At 42.8% G+C, this 24,433-nt stretch overlaps 1 protein-coding gene across 1 annotated transcript in view; it reads left to right on the top strand.

Annotated features, from left to right (window-relative positions):
• The window catches only part of LOC121586782 (CUB and sushi domain-containing protein 3), a 759,103-nt gene that overhangs the window by 393,934 nt on the left and 340,736 nt on the right, over positions 1-24,433 (top strand). The window contains exons 9-10 of the mRNA XM_041903753.2: positions 467-591; positions 12,464-12,585. Coding sequence (XP_041759687.2) covers positions 467-591; positions 12,464-12,585 — 247 coding nt within the window. The remainder of the gene's footprint in view (positions 1-466; positions 592-12,463; positions 12,586-24,433) is intronic.

Below are 24,433 nucleotides of genomic sequence, written 5' to 3'. Positions count from 1 at the left end.
CCAGGTGAATAGTTTCTGAAACCATTTCATCTGAATTATTTTAAATTATCTTACCCAAGCCACGAGTTTGAGCTTAAAACAAATTGAAGGCCTCTCAAAACAGCTTTTTTTTTAAGTGTAGGAAAATCTAGGATACGATTGTTTGCAGATGTATTGAGGTATGAGGTTTTTGTAGTTCAATAACATGCGTTACAGATGCATAAATATTTGTAGTTAATATACAGTCCTTAGGCTTTGTTGTGTTAAAAAGCCCTATAGTCAAACATCACAGCCTAGTGGGAATGTATTTTCTGTTACTGTCTAATGTCAAATTTGCACTGAAATAGTTAGTTTTTCTTTCATGTGGTAACAGTCCTGTGTGTGTGTGTGTGTGTATTTGTGCATGTGCCTGCACATGTATGTGTGTGTATCTGTTTGTCTGCTTGTGTGTGTTTGCGTGTGTGTGTTCCCTCTCTCTCAACAACAGCATCGGGGCCACGGTCCAGTTCCTCTGTGATGAGGACCATGTGCTGCAGGGCTCCAAGACCATCACCTGTCAGAGGGTGGCCGAGGTGTTCGCTGCTTGGAGTGACCACAGACCCGTCTGCAAAGGTCAGTTAGCATCCCTGGCAACTGCCTGCATGTCTGCGTCCCTACCAAATGGCACCCTATTCCCTATATAATGCACTACTTTTGACCAGTGCTCATAGGGCCCTAGTCAAAAGTGGTGCACTATGTAGGGAATAGGGTGCCATTTGGGGACGCAACCCTTGGCTCCTGGGTCCCAAAATGTATTGAGAATATAGATATGGAGCACTCACGGAAATGAAATGTCAGAGTACTTTGCCATTTTCAACTGAAGGACATTTTGCGGGGCTTGGTTTGGCTGTGAGATTGATTTGAAAGAGAATTCTGTATTTAGTGCAATGTTCATGAAATAGCAATGTATCAGAGATACGCTGAGGTTTGATCAGTCAGTGCTGCCACATGGGAGGGTCGGTGTGACAGGCAGACGTGGTCCTCTGTAGCTCAATTGGTAGAGCATGGCGCTTGTAACACCAGGGTAGTGGGTTCGATCCCCGGGACCACCCATACATAAAAATGTATGCACACATGACCGTAAGTTGCTTTGGATAAAAGTGTCTGCTAAATGGCATATTTTTTTATTGTTTATTTTATTTTATTTGGGGTACCTGTGCCACATGTGTGCCTGGTCCTTTTTTTGTGACACACACATTGATCGACCAATCCCAGACCACCGTGAGGCCTCTGGACTGGTTAGGACGACCCACGTTTGTGTGTCCGTAAACTTCCAGCATCTTCCAAAGTATTCGTTCTGCCTTCGTTGTCCAATGCTCAAGTTGTGTGCTATCCAGCAGGTCTTCATTGTCTTTGCTGGATCATACTGGGAGACCAGACAGTCTTTGGCCTCTCTCAATCTCAATCTCTCCTCTCTATCTCTCCCTTCCCCTCTCCCCCCCCCCCGTCATTAATTAAGCATTCACCTCTTGATTGTTTTTCCTAAAATGGGCAGACATTATTATTTCATAAATTAAGCGCTGCTGATATCAATTAAGATATGAATTAATCCGTATCCTGTCACTTGTCTGGCTGTGATGCCAACCTGGACACTGACCGGCCTGATCAATGCCCGTAGGATACTCTTGTCTCTGGAGTGTGTCCATAAGACGTTTGTCTCTGGAGTGTGTCCATAAGACCCTTGTCTCTGGAGTGTGTCCATAAGACCCTTGTCTCTGGAGTGTGTCTATAAGACGTTTGTCTCTGGAGTGTGTCTAATAAGACCCTTGTCTCTGGAGTGTGTCTATAAGACGTTTGTCACTGGAGTGTGTCTATAAGACCCTTGTCTCTGGAGTGTGTCTATAAGACCATTTGTCTCTGGAGTGTGTCCATAAGACCCTTGTCTCTGGTTTTCTCTAGCAGTAGACTTTTTAGGATCCCCATTAACTCTTGCTCATACAGCAGTGACTTTTCCTGGGGTCCACACAAAACATCAAATACATGACACAGTACAGAACAGTTGTAGACAACACAACACACATACAATATTACATTAACCAGCTGGTTGAGAGAGAGAGTGTGCAAAGGTGTCATCAAGGCAAAGGGTGTCTACTTTGAAGAATGAAAATATAAAATATATTTTGATTTGTTTAACACTTTTTTGGTTACTACATGATTCCATATGTGTTATTTCATAGTTTTGATGTATTCACTATTATTCTACAATGTAGAAAATAGTAAAAATAAAGAAAAACCCTGGAATGAGCAGGTGTGTCCAAACTTTTGATTGCCACTGTAAGTATTCAGTCCCTTTACTCAGTACTTTGTTGAAGCGCCTTTGGTAGCGATTACAGCCTCGAGTCTTCTTAGGTATGACGCTACAAGCTTCGCACACCTGTATTTGGGGAGTTTCTCCCATTATTTTCTGCATATACTCTCAAGCTCAGTCAGGTTAGATGGGGAATGTCACTGCACAGCTATTTTCAGGTCACTCCAGAGATGTTCGATTGGGTTCAAGTCCTGGCTCTGGCTGGGCCACTCAAGGACATTCAGAGACTTGCTTAGGGTCATTGTCCTGTTGGAAGGTGAACCTTCGCCCCAGTCTGAGGTATTGAGCGCTCTGGAGCAGATTTTCATCAACGATCTCCCTGTACTTTCCTCCGTTCATCTTTCCCTCGATCCTGACTAGTCTCTCAATCCCTGCCGCTGAAAAACAGCATGACGCTGCCACCACCATGCTTCACCGTAGGGATGATGCCAGGTTTCCTCCAGACGTGACGCTTGGCATTCAGGCCAAAGAGTTCAATCTTGGTTGCATCAGACCAGAGAATCTTGTTTCTCATGGTTTGAGAGTCTTTAGGTGCCTGTTGGCAAACTCCAAGCGGGCTGTCATGTGCCTTTTACTGAAGACCGGCTTCCGTCTGGCCACTCTACCATAAAGGCCTGATTGGTGCAGTGCTGCAAAGATGGTTGTCCTTCTGGAAGGTTCTCCCAACTCCACAGAGGAACTCTGAGCTCTGTCAGAGTGACCATCAGGTTCTTGGTCACCTCCTTGACCAAGGCCCTTCTCCCCCGATTACCTAGTTTGGCCGGGCGGCAAGCTCTAGGAAGAGTCTTGGTGGATCCAAACTTCTTCCATTTAAGAATGATGGAGGCCACTGTGTTCTTGGGGACCTTCAATGCTGCAGACATTTGTTGGTACCCTTCCCCAGATCTGTGCCTCGACACAATCCTTTCTCTGTACTCTACGGACAATTCCTTCGACCTCATGTCTTGGTTTTTGCTCTGACATGCACTGTCAACTGTGGGACCTTATATAGACAGGTGTGTGACTTTCCAAATCATGTCCAATCAATTGAATTTACCACAGGTGGACTCCAATCAAGTTGTAGAAACATCTCAAGGATGATAAATGGAAACAGGAAGCACCTGAGCTCAATTTCCAGTCTCGTAGTAAAGGGTCTGAAAACGTATCTAAATAAGGTATTTCTGTTTTTTATTTTTCATAAATTTGCACAAATGTCTAAAACCTGTTTTCGCTTTGTCATTATGCGGTATTGTGTGTAGATTGATGACATGTTATCCAGTTTAGAATAAGGCTGTAACGTAACAAAATGTGGAAAAAGTCAAGGGATCTGAATACTTTCCGAATGCACTGTATATATAAGGCTTATTTACTGGGCATAGAGCATATAAAAAATACATACACCTTTCACTTTAAAACCCACCTGAGTGCTTGGACCTTTCATTTTAAAACCGACCTGAGTGCCTGGACCTTTCACTTTAAAACCGACCTGAGTGCTTGGACCTTTCATTTTAAAACCGACCTGAGTGCCTGGACCTTTCACTTTAAAACCCACCTGAGTCCTTGGATTCTTCAAACCATTTCACACTCTTTAGTTGGATTTGATGTATCTTGTTTTTCTAATATAGCAGTCTAAAATGTTTCATACTTTGCGCTGCTGTTGTGTTCCCTCAGAGGGGGAGGCAGTTAGAGCTTCGTACAGCTTTGTACAGGAGGTCAAGGGTCAAAATGTATGGTAATTACTTATCCTGAACTCCTGAAAGTAATCTCTTGACGCAGCTATGATGATACTTTGTGGAGTAATCCTGTTCTCTGACTTTTCCAGTGTTCTGCCTGGATTCAATTTGAGCTAATGATTATTCAGTGACAGAAGGGCGTTCGATGGAGAGGATGTGCTAAAATGTTGCAATCATTGAATCATTTTCAGTTTGAACATTCGATTTGACAGCCTCTCTTTTACAACCGTTGGCCGATGAAGCATGACAAATTGGCAAGTGCAAACTTTGATAAACCTCCCATCAAACAAAAGCGTAACAGCTCACTACTGTATACCAAAACAAGTGAGTCACAGGCGCTCTTGATTAATCTTGTTTCTTGTCTCAATGATTATAGACCCTGTTCATGCAAAATGGTTAAAAAATATGTTTCACATTTGTTATACAGAAACTAATGCTCTTGTGGCTGAATGGAAGCAAGTCCCTGCAGCAATGTTCTAACATCTAGTGGAAAGCCTTCCCAGAAGAGTGGAGGCTGTTATAGCAGCAAAGGGGGGACCAACTCCATATTAATGCCCATGATTTTGGAATGAGATGTTTGAAGAGCAGATGTCCACATACTTCTGGTCATGTAGTGTATATAAGCAATAAGGTACCGTTTGGACACATCCAAAGACAGACTGTCAATTAGCAGGAACAATCCAATAAAGAGACTTCAAATTCAAAAATTACGTAATATACTTTTAATACTTTAAATGATTGTAAAGTCAAAGTAAAAAGGTGTCAGGACATTCAGCTTTTATTTCTTTAAAACTAGCAAAGCAACACTTTTAATCAGTAGTGATATAATATGATATATATATATATATATATATATATATATATATATATATATATATATATATATATTATATAATTATAATCCTGAGCTACTAAAACATCTGTACACGGTGAATCATTGATGTGATTCATGTGTACATATATGGCAATAAAACTCCTTCCTAACTGTCCTGTGTAAAGCACTGCTTCTGCCCCTGGCTGTAAATGATGTATTATGAGTTTTACTGTGGACAGTATTACAAATTACACATTGAAATAGGCAGGCAATATTCCACAGCCACTTTCCCTGTGTGTGTGCGTCTCTCTCTCTCTCTCTCTCTCTCTCTCTCTCTCTCTCTCTCTCTCTCTCTCTCTCTCTCTCTCTCTCTCTCTCTCTCTCTCTCTCTCTCTCTCTCTCTCTCTCTCTCTCTCTCTCTCTCTCTCTCTCTCTCTGTCAGTGTGTGTGTGTAGGTGTGTGAGACGAGATTACTCCTGTTTGTGGAAACATTAGGGGCTGAAACAGGAAGGGAAAGAGGCAAAGTACCTTGGCTCATGGTTAATAATGTCATTGATCATTCTCAGTGGCAATAGTTTTTTAGGTTAGTTTGTTCCTCCCATTCCTCCGAGTCGCTAGTCAGACCAGCTAATCTTTATTCTTCCTGCTGAATTGGCTCCTTTTCCCCCAGGAAAAGGTCAGCCTGAATGTCGGTGGACATAAAACACCAACAAACGGCTAAATATCTTGATGTCTTGAAGTTTCGGCTTATCTCTCTGGCTTGGCTGGCATCCCTCTCTGGGTTTGTGAAAGTTCACGATTAAAAGAGATTAATACACAAAGAAGAGGAACTCTGAACTATTCATTAGCTTGGCACAACAACAAAAATAGGAAAAACCCAGTGACTTAACAAAAAAACAAAGTCAGATTGTAGAGGCTTTATTTTGCCTCTCCCGACACATAGGATGCCAATATCCCTCAGTGAGAGATGAAGCAGAGTATGGCCCTATCCTGTCCCCTTATGAAATCCCTTTCTGTTATTTGTGAAAGTGGTGGATAGAAAGTGACAGAATGTCATTGGCCGAGTAATGAATTGTTTGCTCACTGTTGTGTCCCTTAATCCATTAATTGTATAGATCATTTCTATCTGGCTGCTCAGCGTGCTGGCTATAGGGTACGCCATGCACCCAGCAGAGACGGCAGAGCCAAGGCCCTTCATTTAGTAAGCAGTAATTGAGCTGTCAGACCGCGGAACGCAGGCATGCCTAGATATACGTCACCTAGATAGAATACAGATTCTGTTTCTCTGAGCCCATGCTGACATTGGCCGCCCCAAAACCCAATGGTCACAAATCCCATTTCTATGTCACGGTGTAAATGCGGAGACAGACCAAGACACCCTAAAGCACATTGCCAGATGGAGACAGGAAGGACTAGCTAGGGAGACTGACTTTGAGTAATTTTTAATACCACTCTCATCGCTTTAGTGATACTTCTCTTGTTGTGTTGACTACAGTGATGGTGAGAGAGAAAGAGAGAGAGAGAGAGAGAGAGAGAGGAGCGGGAGACAGAGAGGGGGGGAGACAGAGAGAGATAGAGGGAGTGAGAGAGAGAGCGAGAGAGAGAGAGAGAGAGATAGAGGGAGTGAGAAAGAAAGTGAGTGAGAGAGAGAAACAGACAGAGAGTGAGAGAGAGTGAGAGAGAGACAAAAGACAGGGAGGTAAAGGGTTCATGCCCTTAATATTATGCTACTTAGACACTGTGCTAGAGGGAGACATACAGGCGTGGATGTGGGGGGTGTGTGAGTGTGTAATCGGTTACCAGACACTGTGTGAGGTCTCTGTCTACTATCAGGCCAGCTGCCTTCACAACTGGGTGCCAGGAGCACTGAGAACAAGACTCCCCGCGGTGGAGACATACATGGACGCACACTTAAACAGAGAGACACACACACACAAGCACACACACACAGTCTCTCTCTATCTCTGACTCTATTTTTCTTTTTCTCTTTCTCTCTCTCTCTCTCTCCCTCTCTCTCTCTCTCTCTCTCTCTCTCTCTCTCTCTCTCTCTCTCTCTCTTTCTCTCTCTCGCTCTCTTTCTCTCTCTCTCTATCTCTTTCTATTTCTCTCTCTCTCTCTCTCTCTCTCTCTCTCTCTTTCTCTTTCTCTTTCTCTCTGTCTCAGTCACACAAACAAACACAAACATATACAGTACTTACACACATAATACACACAGTACACACACAAACACACAAATACACACAAACTGGCACATGTTCATAGAGAGAGAGACACACACACATATAGCCTTCCACAGCACCATACTATGACAGAATCATGCCCCTGAATCTCTCCTCCCTCCCTGAGCCCATTGTGTATGTCTGCCCCCTGTGCTTGTGTCACAATCCCCCGATCCCCTGTCACACCTCCACCCACCTCTCCTTCTCTCCCTTCCTCTACAAAGTTCTTTCTCACCGTGGTACCCTGACCTTTAGATGGCCACTATATCACTGGCTGGGTATCACCTGCATGCCTGTTTGTTCCTGCGGCTAAAGGCTGCACAAACTAATTAAGGAAGATGCCACTTGAAATCATGCAGAAAATTGCCTAGATCTATATTTTCAGGACAGCCCAAGGGTATGCAGTGTTAATCAGACATTTCAATTTAACCATTCATTGGTGCTCTGTTTTGTCTCTCTCTCTCTCTCTCTCTCTCTCTCTCTCTCTCTCTCTCTCTCTCTCTCTCTCTCTCTCTCTCTCTCTCTCTCTCACACACACACACTCTCTCTCTGTCTGTATCTCTCTCTCGATTCAATTCAATTCCATTTGCTTTATTGGCATGACGTAACAATGTACATATTGCCAAAGCTTACTTTGGATATTTACACTATTAACATAATTAAAATAATAATACCCACAGCTCTCTGTGTCATCCCCCAACAGGACGGGTAGCCTATTCTCATCAGAGAAGTCTTTGCAACCTTGAAAAACTGTTTCAAATTTGTGGAAATGACATTCTCTAATTGTTTTATATTTTTGACATTTTGTCAGGAAATGCAGCTCTGTCTCAGGTTCTGCTGCGGTGCGGTAGTTGCACAGCATTTCCTCTACAGGCAGCCAGGTTTTCCTGTGTCTACCCTTATCAATGGCAAGGCTATGCTCACTGAGCCTGTACTTTGCCAAGGTTTTTCTAAGGTTTTGATCAGTAACCATGGTCAAATAGTTAGCCACGGTGTACTGTCGATTAAGAGCCAGATAGCACTGCATTTTACTTTGTGCTTGTGCTTGTGTTTCCCAATAAGCAATGTAGTTTTGTTTTGACTGTGTTGTAATTTGGTTTATTCTGATTGATTGGATGTTCTGGTCCTGAGGCTTCAGTGTGTTAGTAGAACAGGTTTGTGAACTCAGCCCCAGGACCAGCTGGATGAGGGGACTCTTTTCTTTGCTCAGCTCTTGGCATTGCAGGGCTTGGTAATGATATGAGAGGGGGTCAATGTATTTTAGATGTTTCCAAAACTTAATTGCTCCTTTTTGAGTTTTTATTATTAGTGGATATTGGCCTAATTCTGCCCTGCATGCATTGTTTGTAGTTTTCCGCTGGACATGTAGGAGAATCTTACAGAACTCCGCATGCAGGGTTTCAATGGGGTGTTTGTCCCATTTGGTGAAATCTTGTTTTGCAAGTGGACCCCACACCTGAAATGCTTACTTACAAGACCTTAACCAACAATGCAGTTTTTTAAATAAAAAAAGATATAAAAAAAGTGTTAAGTAAAAAATAGATAAGTAAAAAATAAAAGCAAATAACTCAAGAGCAGCAGTAAAATAAAATAACAGTAGGGAGGCTATATACAGGGGGGTACCGGTACAGAGTCAATGTGCGGGGGCACCGGCTAGTCGAGGTAATTGAGGTAATATGTACATGTGGGTAGAGTTAAAGTGACTGGTAGAGTTAAAGTGACTATGCGTGGTTGTTTCCATGTCTGTTCTTTTGAGGAATAATGTAATTTGTCTGTGATCAGATAGAGGTGTTAGTGGCTTGACAGTGAATGAGCTGAGAGAGAAAGGGTCAATGTCTGTAATCATATAGTGTACTGTGCTGTGGCCAAGAGGTGAACAATAGGTGAATCTCTCCAAAGAGTCCCCCCGGTAACCTACCATTGACAAAGTACAAACCCAGACTTCGACAGAGCTGCAACAGATCCCTTCCGTTTTTGTTGATGGTGCTGTCACTGTTGTCTCTACTGGGGAGATTAAGACAGTTAGAAACAGTATGGCCTGTAATAAAGCTGTCCCCTCGTGTGCTCGTTAGATCAGGTGGTGTTCCTGTGTGTGCATTTGTGTCCCCACAGATGAGCACATATTTTTCTGTCAGTACAAGTTATTATTTCAGTTTTAACCAAATGTGATATTTATCAATTTTGAGCGGATCAATTAGATTTTGTAGTTTGGATTTGTACCAAATGATCAATCCTCCAGAGTCTCTGCCTCTATTGACAGAGCTGTGTTTCTGTGACGGCACAATTACCTCTCTGTAGCCTATGGGACAGTGAGTGACAATGTCTGCCTTACACCATGTCTCCTGCAGAATGATGACGTCAACATCTTTAAGACTTTTTTTTAAACTCCAGTGCTAAACTCTTCAGTCCAAAGGTTGATGAGTTTAGGCTCTGAATGTTCCACATGGTAACTAATAGCAATTTAATGTTGCAAAAAGAAAGAACAGCACAGTCAAAAATACAGTAACTACTAACTACTAAGTTGTTAAGAGTGAGATAAACAGGATAACAGCAAACATTTGTTCTGGGTTGTTGGGTGCAACAGGTCACAAATCTACCATTTGTTTTATTGTAGCTTACCAGCTCAAGGATATTAGATAACCTCCAAAGTGGCAGTAGTTCACGTCTTACTATGAGGATGACTCTGGCATGATAAATACCCAGGAATGACTTTATCAGCTGCCTGCTCATTGGCTCGTAGTACTACTAAAACACTTCCTCATCTCTCCTGGAGAGGGTTCATACCATAGAAATAGAACAAATAATGTTAATAAAGCAGAGATTGAACCGGATGGTTTTTACTTCCTGCTTTAATCCTATGGGTACACTCAAATTGGCTACCAGTCCACCCATTATGGTATCAGTGACTTCAATGGTTAGGCCCGTCCTACTCACTCTAGTTCTGTGGTTGATACTCAATGCTCACAAAGTACAACTACAAACTACTACTTTGTTTACAAATTACTGCCCACACACAAAGGGAAAGTATCTACCAGTGAAGGGAGTCTACCTGGTAGTAGTAGTAGTAGTAGTAGTAGTAGTAGTAGTAGTAGTAGTAGTAGTAGTAGTAGTAGTAGCAGTAGCAGCAGTAGTAGTAGCAGTAGTAGCAGTAGTAGTAGTAGTAGTAGTAGCAGTAGTAGTAGTAGCAGTAGTAGTAGTAGTAGTAGTAGTATTAGTAGTAGTAGCAGCAGTAGTAGTAGTAGTAGTAGTAGTAGTAGTAGTAGTAGTAGCAGTAGTGGTATTTGACATTACCCAAAGCCATTTTGTGACTGTATCTGACGACGAGGAAAGCTATTGTGTACATTTACCCCAATGCAAGTTTGCTTGAATTAACCTATATGCTTAAAAGCTTATGCATTACGTATGGCTGTATAGTACAATGTGCTTGAGACTACTTTCTGAGCAGAGTGTGGGTTATACCTGAATGACCTCACAGTGTCCTCTGTGCTGCCACTGTGCTGCATGCAGAGATAATTACTTTTGTATTTTTTAAAGCAATCGAAATGTCAGAGACTGATAAAACCTGCTGCCTATACACTTTTAGAATTAGTGGTGACTGGAGGAACCCTGGAGATCCTCAAAGAACCCCTGGAGTTGCAAGTCAATCAGTCACGTTTGTACCTTCGGTTAGTTCAGGGGATCTTGGAGGAACCTTTAATGGTTCAATGTAGCAACAGGATCCTGGAGGAACCCTGGAGTGGAGGCTTGGCTTAGTAGGGGCGTGGCTTTAAGATCTATATTTTTTGGCCACCTGTTAGAGTAGACGTCATTCTTGTTCATCTGTTCTATTGTATTGTCGTCACATGTTAAAATGGAACACTGACGGTTTTTGTAGGTTCAGTGTGGCTAACAGAGGTGTATGAGTTCCTCAAGAGCCTATGCAACCTGAAAATTGGAATAGTTAGCAGTTTAATACTGTATGTAAACAGCACTATTAATATTAATATTATATTAGAATATGTAATATGCATACATATTCAAGGCACATTTTAATTTGCAGTGTACAAACTTAACCCTAATGAACAGGAGTGACATTTACGCTAATGGCTGACCAAAAATAACTGAAAGCCACACCTCCAGTAAGCCTTGCTTCCAATCTGATAGGCAGCCACCTATACAATATATTATTAAAAAGGTTTTAAAACTGAATCCCTCCCATCACAAAAAGGTTCCGGTTTGAAGCTTTACCTTTTTCAGAGGGGTTGCTCAAGGAACCTTTTTCAGCTGGAAAGGTTCCTCCGGTGTGACAACCCAATATGTTCTTCCTTTACTTCTAAGAGTGTAGAAGATAATGGAGCATTCCAAATGGCTATTCCAGTGCTCTACATTTGCCTTATGGGCCCCTGTCAAAAGTAGTGCACTGAATAGGGAATAGGGTGCCATTTGGGATAGAACCAGAGTCTTATCTTCCCCCCATTATAACATTGTCACTTTGGCATCGTCGCTGATGAATGCCACAAATGAATGACTTTATAGCCACAGTAGTGTCCCCTTCCAAAACGATATTCCATATACTATTTTTTAGCCGGCGTTAGCTGCAAGCTTGGTAATTTCTGATATAGTTGTCAGTGCGTTTGGAAGACAGGCAGGAAAGATGGAACACAGACAAGACCTGTGTGTGTATTTGTGTCCTCTGTAAGTAGTGGGTTCGATCCCACCACCATACAAAAAAAATGTATGCACATTGTATTTTAAAAGCGTCTGCTAAATGGCATATTATTATTATTATTTTATATTAATCATGACTGGCGTTTCTCCATTATGATGATGAATCAGGCCTTGGTGGGTTTTTCGTTTGCTAGGAGTTTAACTCGGTCAGCTGTCGTGAAGTTAGTCATCTGAGGATGAAATGGTACTGCTAATGCATGACAACTGAAACCCTGGCTTAATGTGATGCTACAGAGGTTTTCTATAAGTTCATCATGTAGTTTTGAAAGTAGCGCTCACGAGCCAAAACGGGTCCCTGAATATTGTGCACAATTATGAACAACGACATCCATTTCGTATGATATGTTACGTCCCGCATATGTTACAAACTCCGATTCGTACAATATGAATTGCAAATTTGTAAGTGCTTATGATCCCATTCAATCTATTCAGAATATTTTAAAGTATAATTCTTAGTAGGAATCTTAGGGCCATTCAAGCTGGCCCTGGCTTTCTCTGTGTCGTGACGATATGTCATTAATACGAGCATTCAAATCAATAGACCTAAAGCCACCCCTTACACACACACACACACTCTAATTAACCACAACTTTTGTGTTTGCCAGGTTGTTAAATGTCAGGCTCTAAATGAATAACCTTGATTATTTATTTATTTCTCTCTCCTTCTCTTTTTGTTCTTTTACAGTGAAAACATGCGGCTCTAATCTTCAAGGTCCTGCTGGTACATTCACTTCTCCCAACTTCCCCATCCAGTATGAGTCCAACTCTCAGTGTGTCTGGATACTCACGGCCACCAACCCCAACAAGGTAGGCTGGACTAACCAACCCCCACAGAGAGAGAGAGAGAGGAGAGATAAAGAGAGAGAGAGAGAGAGAGAGAGAGAGAGAGAGAGAGAGAGAGAGAGAGAGAGAGAGAGAGAGAGAGAGAGAGAGAGAGAGAGAGAGAGAGAGAGAGAGAGAGAGAGATATGCTGTACTGTAATGTAATATTAATCCTACAAAATAGTATATATTTTTTATTTCGCATGCCAACCCTTGGGAAATGCCCTGTAGTCCTAACTCTAGCTTCTGAAAGGGTTATCAGTCAGTTAGTGTGTCCCAAATGGCACCCTATTCCATATATAGTGCACTGCTTTTGACCAGATCCCTCATCCCTCATCCAGTGATGATCCAGGAGGGCAGGTGAAGGGGTGGGCTGCCACTACCATTGGAAACATCCCCACAACCCACCTCTCCTCCTCCTCCTCCCCCTCCTCCTCCTCCTCTGATTTGCATTCCAGCCTCATGCCTCCCTGCCCCACTCTCTCTCAGGGTTGCTTGCCTGCCTGCCGGCGTTGTCGTTGAGGCTCAGAAAATGTGTGTCAGCTCTCTGGCTCATGGACCCGTTACCCGCTCCTTCTGGCCTGCCTTAAGATTTGCCTCTTCTCTCTCTATCTCTCTCAATTCAATTTCAATTTCAATTTCAATTTAAGGGCTTTATTGGCATGGGAAACGTATGTTAACATTGCCAAAGCAAGTGAAGTAGATAGTAAACAAAAGTGAAATAAACAATAAATATTAACAGTAAACATTACACTCAGAAGTTCTCTCTCTCTCTCTCTCTCTCTCTCTCTCTCTCTCTCTCTCTCTCTCTCTCTCTCTCTCTCTCTCTCTCTCTCTCTCTCTCTCTCTCCCCCTCTCTCCCCCTCTCTCTCTCTCTCTCTCTCTCACTCTCTCTCTCCTCTCTCACCATCACCCCAGCCGTACAGTGCGTTCAAGGCCCCACACATTTTTTTATGTGAGGCTGGATGATGGCATTTGCTAGTTACTGTAGTTATACTGGTGGGCAGTGTCACTTTTTATTAGTGGGGTTCCTCCTTTAACGGCTGTACTTGAGTTTAATCCATAGCTGTGATATGTGCTCACTAGAGTACAGCAGAGAGCGTGTGTGTGTGTGTATGTGTGTGTCTGTGTGTGTGTCTGTGTGTGTTTGCGCATGCAAGCGTGTGTGTTTGAGTGTGTGCATGTATCTGTGTGAGTGTGTGTGTTTGTGTTTGTGTGTGTGTCCTCCAGAAGGGTGGTGATTGGGGGTCGAGGGTTCTCCTGGTTTTATGATCCCACACTGTGGCTCTGCTGTCTGTTACCTCTCAGAGGTGTGCTCAGGAACGAGAGAGTGATAAAGACAGAAAGGGAGTGGGGGTAGAGACCAAAAGGGAGAAAGGGAGTCAGAGAGACAGAGAGTAGAGAGAGAGAGAGAGAGAGAGAGAGAGAGAGAGAGAGAGAGAGAGAGAGAGAGAGAGAGAGAGAGAGAGAGAGAGAGAGGATATGCTGTACTGTAATGTAATATTAATCCTACAAAATAGTATATATTTTTTATTTCGCATGCCAACCCTTGGGAAATGCCCTGTAGTCCTAACTCTAGCTTCTGAAAGGGTTATCAGTCAGTTAGTGTGTCCCAAATGGCACCCTATTCCATATATAGTGCACTGCTTTTGACCAGATCCCTCATCCCTCATCCAGTGATGATCCAGGAGGGCAGGTGAAGGGGTGGGCTGCCACTACCATTGGAAACATCCCCACAACCCACCTCTCCTCCTCCTCCTCCCCCTCCTCCTCCTCCTCTGATTTGCATTCCAGCCTCATGCCTCCCTGCCCCACTCTCTCAGGGTTGCTTGCCTGCCTGCCGGCGTTGTCGTTGAGGCTCAGAAAATGTGTGTCAGCTCTCTGGCTCATGGACCCGTTACCCGCTCCTTCTGGCCTGCCTTAAGATTTGCCTCTTCTCTCTCTATCTCTCTCAATTCAATTTCAATTTCAATTTCAATTTAAGGGCTTTATTGGCATGGGAAACGTATGTTAACATTGCCAAAGCAAGTGAAGTAGATAGTAAACAAAAGTGAAATAAACAATAAATATTAACAGTAAACATTACACTCAGAAGTTCTCTCTCTCTCTCTCTCTCTCTCTCTCTCCCCCTCTCTCTCTGTCTCTCTCTCTCTCTCTCTCTCTCTCTCTCTTCTCTCTCTCTCTCTCTCTCTCTCTCCCCTCTCTCCTCTCTCTCTCTCTCGCTCTCTCTCTCCTCTCTCACCATCACCCCAGCCGTACAGTGCGTTCAAGGCCCCACATTTTTTTATGTGAGGCTGGATGATGGCATTTGCTAGTTACTGTAGTTATACTGGTGGGCAGTGTCACTTTTTATTAGTGGGGTTCCTCCTTTAACGGCTGTACTTGAGTTTAATCCATAGCTGTGATATGTGCTCACTAGAGTACAGCAGAGAGCGTGTGTGTGTGTGTATGTGTGTGTCTGTGTGTGTGTCTGTGTGTGTTTGCGCATGCAAGCGTGTGTGTTTGAGTGTGTGCATGTATCTGTGTGAGTGTGTGTGTTTGTGTTTGTGTGTGTGTCCTCCAGAAGGGTGGTGATTGGGGGGTCGAGGGTTCTCCTGGTTTTATGATCCCACACTGTGGCTCTGCTGTCTGTTACCTCTCAGAGGTGTGCTCAGGAACGAGAGAGTGATAAAGACAGAAAGGGAGTGGGGGGGTAGAGACCAAAAGGGAGAAAGGGAGTCAGAGAGACAGAGAGTAGAGAGAGAGAGAGAGAGAGAGAGAGAGAGAGAGAGAGAGAGAGAGAGAGAGAGAGAGAGAGAGAGAGAGAGAGAGAGAGAGAGAGAGAGAGAGAGAGAGAGAGAGAGAGAGAGAGAGAGAGACTTAAAAAGAGACAAAAACTGAAAGCAAGAGAGACTGAGTGAAAGAGAGAGGAGAGGAAGAGAGAGGGGAGGAAGAGAGAGGGGAGGAAGAGAGAGGGGAGGGAGAGAGATGGGAGGAAGAGAGAGGGGAGGAAGAGAGAGGAGAGGAAGAGAGAGGGGAGGAAGAGAGAGGAGAGGAAGAGAGAGGAGAGGAAGAGAGAGGGGAGGAAGAGAGAGGAGAGGAAGAGAGAGGGGAGGAAGAGAGATGGACCTACTGGGAGCTGTTAGTGATGAACACACATGGCACCTGTATTGATTCTGCTCATATCCACATTTGTAATAGAAGAGGGTGGAAGAGCCCTGCGATCGCTGTCCCCCAACACCCCAGGCTGCGGCATGCCTCGTCATTCATATGAGTAGTGACAACCATTTATCCACAAGCAAGGACTGAAGGATTCAGGTACAATTAAACATGTCATTACCCAGAGCAAATATCAAACAGTAACCCTCGTTACGGGTCAGAATGAGGGTGATAAAATATTCATATGGAACATCAAACCGAAATTGATCACCAGGCTGGCAAAAAGTACTAATGCAGTCTTATGGATAGCCAATGTTTTAGCGACATCTAGGCCTATGTATTCATTGACATTCTCTTTGTATGGTTATTTGCAGAGGTGTGTTGGAACACATCAAAATATTCGGTATAAATTATACTAAAAATATGTATGAAAATCTGTGTATTTTAGCTAAATTACTGTATATTCAGGTGCCATATGCCGTATATCATCACAGACCTGGGTACGAAAAGTAATTGAAATCTTTCAAATACTTTGATTGTTTTCTTGAGTCTGAGGAAAGAGAGAGAGGGGGGTTTTCACTTATGCAACTATTCCATTGGTTCCATTGTGCCAGGCAAGCTCAAGCAAGCACAGATACATTCTTTGAAAGATTTCAAATACCTTTTGATCCAGTCATAAATTAGGAGAACAAACCAATTTCTCCCTCCAGTCAGTGTCATCTACTGACCTTCCCTACACCTGTCGCCTCGCTCGTCCATAAATACCTTTTATACCCAACCAGAGTGCAGCAGAACTTAATGAGACTGTAGTGTAGTCTACACGTACAGATCCAGGCCCCATTTTAATACTCTCTGTTCTTCTTCCTTTTCCCTGAGATAATCACTGATCTGTAAGTGGTTGGATAGGTGATACCAAGCCTTCCACTACATTGATTTCAACAATCATGTCCTGTCAGATCTGCGATCACCTCAAGGAAGGTAGGAATAAAGGAAGGAAGGAAGGAAGGAAGGAAGGAATGAAGGAACCCACTGGGCACACCACGCCATTTTAACATTTGAGTAATATTTGGTAGAGATGCTGATCAGTGAGATTTCAAACGTTATTCACCAACTCAGCCAGAAGTTTGTTGATTTCCAAATGTGTTATCACTATGCTTTCAACCATTTAAAAGCACAACTAAATTACAATGGAACGGTGCAAGTGATCAATGCTGTTGGAGATTCTTCCGATTATTACAGCAATTGTGAAGATCTCGACAGACCTGTAACCTTTGCATGCTATCCTGAACATGCACACTTTCTATAATTACGTAAGAAAACATTTATTGTAACAGTAGGCTAACCTCAAAATGTGGTCATGGATGTATTACTCATTTTAAGGTTGAATAAATACTGTTACATTAGTTTTTTGTTTGCTTGTCAATGCAACCAAATATCAACATTTAAAGGATATCTAACGCTTGAATAGTTTCATCTGAGTCACTGGCTTAATCCTATTCTTTAACTTTTATGGAGATGTGAATCCAACATATAATTTGTTAAATTGTCGACAAGTTGTATGCTATTTACTGTATTGCAAAAGTGATATTGAATTGTGTTTGTTTGTCAACGCATTTGAAGGAGATTTATCTTTTGTGCCACTGAGTCTGGTTTTAATTCCAGTTTGTCTACAAATTAATAATTTATATGTTGGATTCACATCTCCACCTCAACCAAGAGTCAACGGTAAAGAATAGGACAAAATCAAATCAAACTTTATTTAAAGTGCATTTAAAAGTTTTATTTTATTTAGTCCTATTCTTTAACTTTTTATTTCTGTGGCTCAGATGGAACTATCAAAGCTGAAGATACATCTCCTTTAAATGTTGATATTTGGTTGCGTTCACAACCAAACACAATTAAATATCCAGTTTGTCTACAAATGAATAATTGATATGTTGGATTCAGGTCTCCATCTCAACCAAAATTCAATTTTAAAGAATAGGACCAAATCTAATCTAAACTTTAAATGCACTTTAAATAAAGTTTGTTTTGATTTAGTCCTATTCTTTAACTTCAATTTTTGAGACGTAAATCCAACATATTAATGATTAACTTGAAGATTACATTTGAAATCAACCAAAGCTTGAAACCCTAGGTCTATATGTGTTTATGTGTCTATGTTTAGTTCAACCCTTGGTTCAAGGATTTAACCCTAATTGCTCCTATAAATCACTCTGGATAAGAGTGTCTACTAAATGACTAAAATGTAAATGTGAATGTAAATGTTATTGTAACAATAACTGTTGATGACTTTGCAAATGTTATATAGGCATACATATTATAACTGATGATATATGACAAAGTATGGTTACATTTAATTTGCTCTTTTATACCTACCATTTCGATAGCAACAGTCAATGTATTTATTTCTTAAAAGAGCTCTCAATGATAATTCTCACAATAGCACATTGGTAGTAAATCAAATCAAAACATTAAATCAAATCAAAATCTAATTTTATTTGTCACATGCTTCGTAAAGGTGTAGACTAATGGTGAAATGCTTAGTGTCATTTCTCTTTGCTTATTTGAGCTGTTCTTGCCATAATATAGACTTGGTCTTTTACCAAATAGGGCTATCTTCTGTATACCCCCCATACCTTGTCACAACACACCTGATTGTCTTAAACGCATTAAGAAGGAAAGAAATTCCACAAATTAACTTTTGACAAGGCACACCTGTTAATTGAAACGCATTCCAGGTGACTACCTCATGAAGCTGGTTGAGAGAATACCAGGAATGTGCAAAACTGTCATCAAAGCAAAGGGTGGCTACTTTGAAGAATCTCAAATATAAAATATATTTTGATTTGTTTAACACTTTTTTGATTACTACATGATTCTATATGTGTTATTTTATAGTTTTGATGTCTTCACTATTATTCTACAACATAAAAAAATAGTAAATATATAGAAAAACCCTTGAATGAGCAGGTGTTCTAAAACTTTTGACCGGTAGTGTAGGTAGGGGTAAAGTGACTAGGCAACAGGATACATAGTAAACAGTAGCAGCAGCATATGTGATGAGTCAAGAGCTATTGTAAAAAGGGTCAATGCAGATAGTCCGGGTAGCTATTTGATTAACTATTTATCAGTCTTACGGCTAGGGGGTAGAAGGTCCTGTTGGTTCCAAACTTGATGCCTCGGTACTGCTTGCCGTGCGGTGGCTGGAGACTTTGACCATTTTTAGGGCCTTCCTCTGACGCCGACTGATATAGAGGTCCTGGATGGCAGGGAGCTCGGCCCAAGTGATGTACTGGGCCGTACGCACTACCCTCTGTAGCGCCTTGAGGTCGGATGCCAAACAGTTACCATAGAAAGCGGTGATGCAGCCAGTCAAGATGCTCTCAATGGTGCAGTTGTAGAACTTTTGAGGATCTGCCTAAATCTTTTCAGTCTCCTGAGGGGGAAGAGGCATTGTTGTGCCTTAGTGGAGTGGACACTGAGGAACTTGAAGCTCTCAACCCACTCCACTACAGCTCTGTCAATGTGGATGAGGGTGTGCTCGGCCCTCTGTTTCCTGTATTCCACGATCAGCTCCTTTGTCTTGCTGAAGTTGAGGGAGGTTGTTGTCCTGGCACCACACTGCCAGGTCTCTGACCTCCTCCCTATAGGCTGTCTCATCGTCGTCGGTGTTCAGGCCTACCACCGTCGTGTCGTAAGCAAACTTAATGATGGTGTTGTGTAGATTCATGTAGATGTAGATTGTAGATTCCACGTCACAATACGTTGACAATTTACGTTGAAATAACGTTGATTCGGTCTTCCAGAGTGGCGCAGCTGTCTAAGGCACTGCATCGCAGTGCTAGAGGCAGCACTACAGACCCGGGTTTGATCCCGGGCTGTATCACAACCGGCCATGATCGGGAGTCCCATAGGGCGGCGCACAATTGGCCCAGCGTCGTCCGGGTTTGGGGAGTGTTTGGCCGGGGGAGCTTTACTTGGCTCAACGTGCTCTAGCAACTCTGTGGTAGGCCGGTGCCTGCAGGCTGACCTCGGTCGTCTGTTTCCTCCGACACATTGGTGCGGCTGGCTTCCGGGTGTTAAGAAGCGTAGTTTGGCGGGTGTTTCGGAGGACGCATGACTTGACCTTCGCCTCTCCCGAGCCCGTTGGGGAGTTGCAGCGATGAGACAAGATCGTAATTGGGGATAAATTATAATTAATTTTTAAAAATAACGTTAATTCAACCAGTTTGTGCCCAGTGGGAGGAAAGGAATGATTTTAGAAGTATTAAACGAGGCCCTTGTCACAACCCTGCACCGGCCAGCCCACAAGCACTCCATCTTATTAGATAAGAGTACCAATGCACTCGCCCTAGCCAGGGGCAGGAACATAAAACCTACAAGTGCTATAAGGTTTAGTCCTGGCAGTTCATTTCTTACCCCAAAGTTACATCTTGAGACACTCCTGAATGTTCAGAAGCCTGTTATGAAATTGTTTGGACATATTCCCATGGCGATGATGGATGGAAGGGAGCATGCAAGCCTTGTGGCTCCATAGAGATGTTTTCTTCCTTTCCTCCATTTTGCCAGTTATTTTTTCCGGTTGGCATTAGACCATTTTGAAAGGTCTGGGACAGAGACAGAACAACTGTGGAGAAGTTGTTTTTGTTTCCGCACGGTTTTTGGCATGTTGTTTTCAATAAATCAATAGTTTTTTTTCATTTAGTGTTCTGAAAGAGTTTAGATATTTTGGGACAAATTACCCGCAAGATTGAATTTGATATAAACAAAAGCTGGCAGTGTATCAAGGTCTTTTTAAATGTTGATTTTTATACAGTGCCTTGCAAAAGTATTCATCCCCCTTGGCGTGTTTCCTATTTTGTTGCATTACAACCTGTAATTTAAATTGATTTTTATTTGGATTCATGTAATGGACATACACAAAATAGTCCAAATTGGTGAAGTGAAATGAAAAAAATAACTTTTTGCAAAAAATTCTAAAAAATAAATAATGGAAAAGTGGTGTGTGCATATGTATTCACCCCCTTTGCTATGAAGCCCCTAAATAAGATCTGATGCAACCAATTACCTTCAGAAGTCACATAATTCGTTAAATAAAGTCCACCTGTGTGCAATCTAAGTGTCACATGATCTCAGTATACAGTGAGGGAAAAAAGTATTTGATCCCCTGCTGATTTTGTACGTTTGCCCACTGACAAAGACATGATCAGTCTATAATTTTAATGGTAGGTTTATTTGAACAGTGAGAGACAGAATAACAACAATAAAATCCAGAAAAAAGCATGCCAAACATTTTATAAATTGATTTGCATTTTAATGAGGGAAATAAGTATTTGACCCCTCTTCAAAACATTACTTAGTACTTGGTGGCAAAACCCTTGTTGGCAATCACAGAGGTCAGACGTTTCTTGTAGTTGGCCACCAGGTTTGCACACATCTCAGGAGGGATTTTGTCCCACTCCTCTTTGCAGATCTTCTCCAAGTCATTAAGGTTTCGAGCCTGACATTTGGCAACTCTAACCTTCAGCTCCCTCCACAGATTTTCTATGGATTAAGGTCTGGAGACTGGCTAGGCCACTCCAGGACCTTAATGTGCTTCTTCTTGAGCCACTCCTTTGTTGCCTTGGCCGTGTGTTTTGGGTCATTGTCATGCTGGAATACCCATCCACGACCCATTTTCAATGCCCTGGCTGAGGGAAGGAGGTTCTCACCCAAGATTTGATGGTACATGGCCCCGTCCATCGTCACTTTGATGCGGTGAAGTTGTCCTGTCCCCTTAGCAGAAAAACACCCCCAAAGCATAATGTTTCCACCTCCATGTTTGACGGTGGGGATGGTGTTCTTGGGGTCATAGGCAGCATTCCTCCTCCTCCAAACACGGCGAGTTGAGTTGATGCCAAAGAGCTCCATTTTAGTCTCATCTGACCACAACGCTCTCACCCAGTTCTCCTCTGAATCATTCAGATGTTCATTGGCAAACTTCAGAAGGGCATGTATATGTGCTTTCTTGAGCAGGGGGACCTTGGATTTCAGTCCTTCACGGCGTAGTGTGTTACCAATTGTTTTCTTGGTGACTATGGTCCCAGCTGCCTTGAGATCATTGACAAGATCCTCCCGTGTAGTTCTGGGCTGATTCCTCACCGTTCTCATGATCATTGCAACTCCACGAGGTGAGATCTTGCATGGAGCCCCAGGCCGAGGGAGATTGACAGTTCTTTTGTGTTTCTTCCATTTGCGAATAATCGCACCAACTGTTGTCACCTTCTCACCAAGCTACTTGGCGATGGTCTTGTAGCCCATTCCAGCCTTGTGTAAGTCTACAATCTTGTCCCTGACATCCTTGGAGAGCTCTTTGGTCTTGGCCATGGTGGAGAGTTTGGAATCTGATTGATTGATTGCTTCTGTGGACAGGTGTCTTTTATACAGGTAACAAGCTGAGATTAGGACCACTCCCTTTAAGAGTGTGCTCCTAATCTCAGCTCGTTACCTGTATAAAAGACATCTGGGAGCCAGAAATCTTTCTGATTGAGAGGGGGTCAAATACGTATTTCCCTCATTAAAATGCAAATCAATTTATAACATTTTTGACATGCTGATTTTGTTGTTGTTATTCTGTCTCTATATGGCACCACAACAAACCTGCCAAGAGAGGGCCGTACACCAAAACTCACGGACCAGGCAAGGAGGGCATTCATCAGAGAGGCAACAAAGAGACCAAAGATAACCCTGAAGGAGCTGCAAAGCTCCACAGCGGAGATTGGAGTATCTATCCATAGGACCACTTTAAGCCGTACACTCCACTGAGCTGGGCTTTACTGAAGAGTGGCCAGAAAAAAGCCATTGCTTAAAGAAAGAAATAAGCAAACACCTTTGGTGTTCGCCAAAAGGCATATGGGAGACTCCCCAAACATATGGAAGAAGGTACTCTGGTCAGATGAGACTAAAATTTAGCTTTTTTGCTATCAAGGAAAACGCTATGTCTGGTGCAAACCCAACACCTCTCATCACCCCGAGAACACCATCCCCACAGTGAAGCATGGTGGTGGCAGCATCATGCTGGGGGGATGTTTTTCACCGGCATGGACTGGGAAACTGGTCAGAATTGAAGGAATGATGGATGGCACTAAATACAGGGACATTTTTGAGGGAAACCTGTTCCAGTCATCCAGAGTTTGAGACTGGGACGGAGGTTAACCTTCCAGCAGGACAATGACCCTAAGCATACTGCTAAAGCAACACTCAAGTGGTTTAAGGGGAAACATTTAAATGTCTTGGAATGGCCTAGTCAAAGCCCAGACCTCAACCCAATTGAGAATCTGTGGTATGACTTAAAGATTGCTGTACACCAGCGGAACCCATCCAACTTGAAGGAGCTGGAGCAGTTTTGCCTTGAAGAATGGGCAAAAATCCCAGTGGCTAGATGTGCCAAGCTTATAGAGACATACCCCAAGAGACTTGCAGCTGTAATTGCTGCAAAAGGTGGCTCTACAAAGTATTGACTTTGGGGGGTGAACAGTTATGCACGCTCAAGTTTTCTGTTTTTTTGTCTTATTTCTTGTTTGTTTCACAAGAAAAAATATTTTGCATCTTCAAAGTGGTAGGCATGTTGTGTGTTCAATCCAAGATGGCGTAACAGTGCGGTCGTGTATTCTGTAGTGTGCTCGTGTAAATAGCCTGTTTTTAGTTTTTTGTCTATTTCGTACATATTTCTCAATCTCACTTTTCATCCTTCAACTAAATATACTTTTCTGCAACCCGCCTCACCCAATGTGGAACGGATTCTATTATTTCTTATACATTTTTATCTACAACCTCCGGCTGAAACTAGCCAGCTAACTAGCTACTTGCTATTAGCCACCGTTAGCGGTTTTCACCATTGTCGTTGGCCTGCACTACTTACCAGCCAGCTCTAGCCTGGACAATTATCGGCCAGTCTGCACAGCGCGCTATCGACCCAGAACATAACGGATTTTCTGCCGGAATCACTGAATCACTGGACCTTAACACCAGATCATCACAACTAGCTAGCTGCAACCGAATGGATGTTGTTGTTTGCTAATCACCACTGACCCTAAGCAAGCACCAGTTAGCCTTGCGCTAGCCTCGAGCCGGGCCCATCTCCCGGCTATCTACCTCTCTGTCAACCGGACGGGACCTCCTAGTGTCGACACGGGTCCCCGCCGATCCATCACGACTGGTCTGCAGACGTAATCGTCTGATGTGGTTTCAACAGGCTTCCCGTTGCGACGACCACGAAGATCCATCTGCCAGCCCCGGCCCGCTAGCACACGCAATCAACAGCCGTTTCTCATTTTTAGTGATCCAATTGACATTTTAGTCATTTAACAGACACTCTTATCCAGAGCGACTTCCAATTAGTAAGTGCATACATTTTTCATACTGGCCCCCCGTGGTGCCTTAGCAGCCATCGAACTGCTCCCGGACTCACCTATTGCTGTTCACTGGACCTTATGATCACTCAGGTACACAGCTGATGCCTGCTGGACCGTTCCTTTACACGGTACCCCATTCTGTTTATCTGTCCTGTTTATCTGTTTAGCCTCAGCCCAAACTTTCGTCGCCATTACCAGTTGTTGTCTTAGCTCTCTCGATTAACACCTGTGATTGCTTTATGCCTCTCTCCCATATCAATATGCCTTGCCTAATGCTATTTTGGTTAGTTCTTATTATAC

This window comes from Coregonus clupeaformis, chromosome 17 (assembly GCF_020615455.1).
Source record: "Coregonus clupeaformis isolate EN_2021a chromosome 17, ASM2061545v1, whole genome shotgun sequence".
Taxonomy (NCBI): domain Eukaryota; kingdom Metazoa; phylum Chordata; class Actinopteri; order Salmoniformes; family Salmonidae; genus Coregonus; species Coregonus clupeaformis.
The sequence above is the reverse complement of the archived record's forward strand: the minus strand, read 5'-3'. Positions and strand labels throughout refer to the sequence as shown.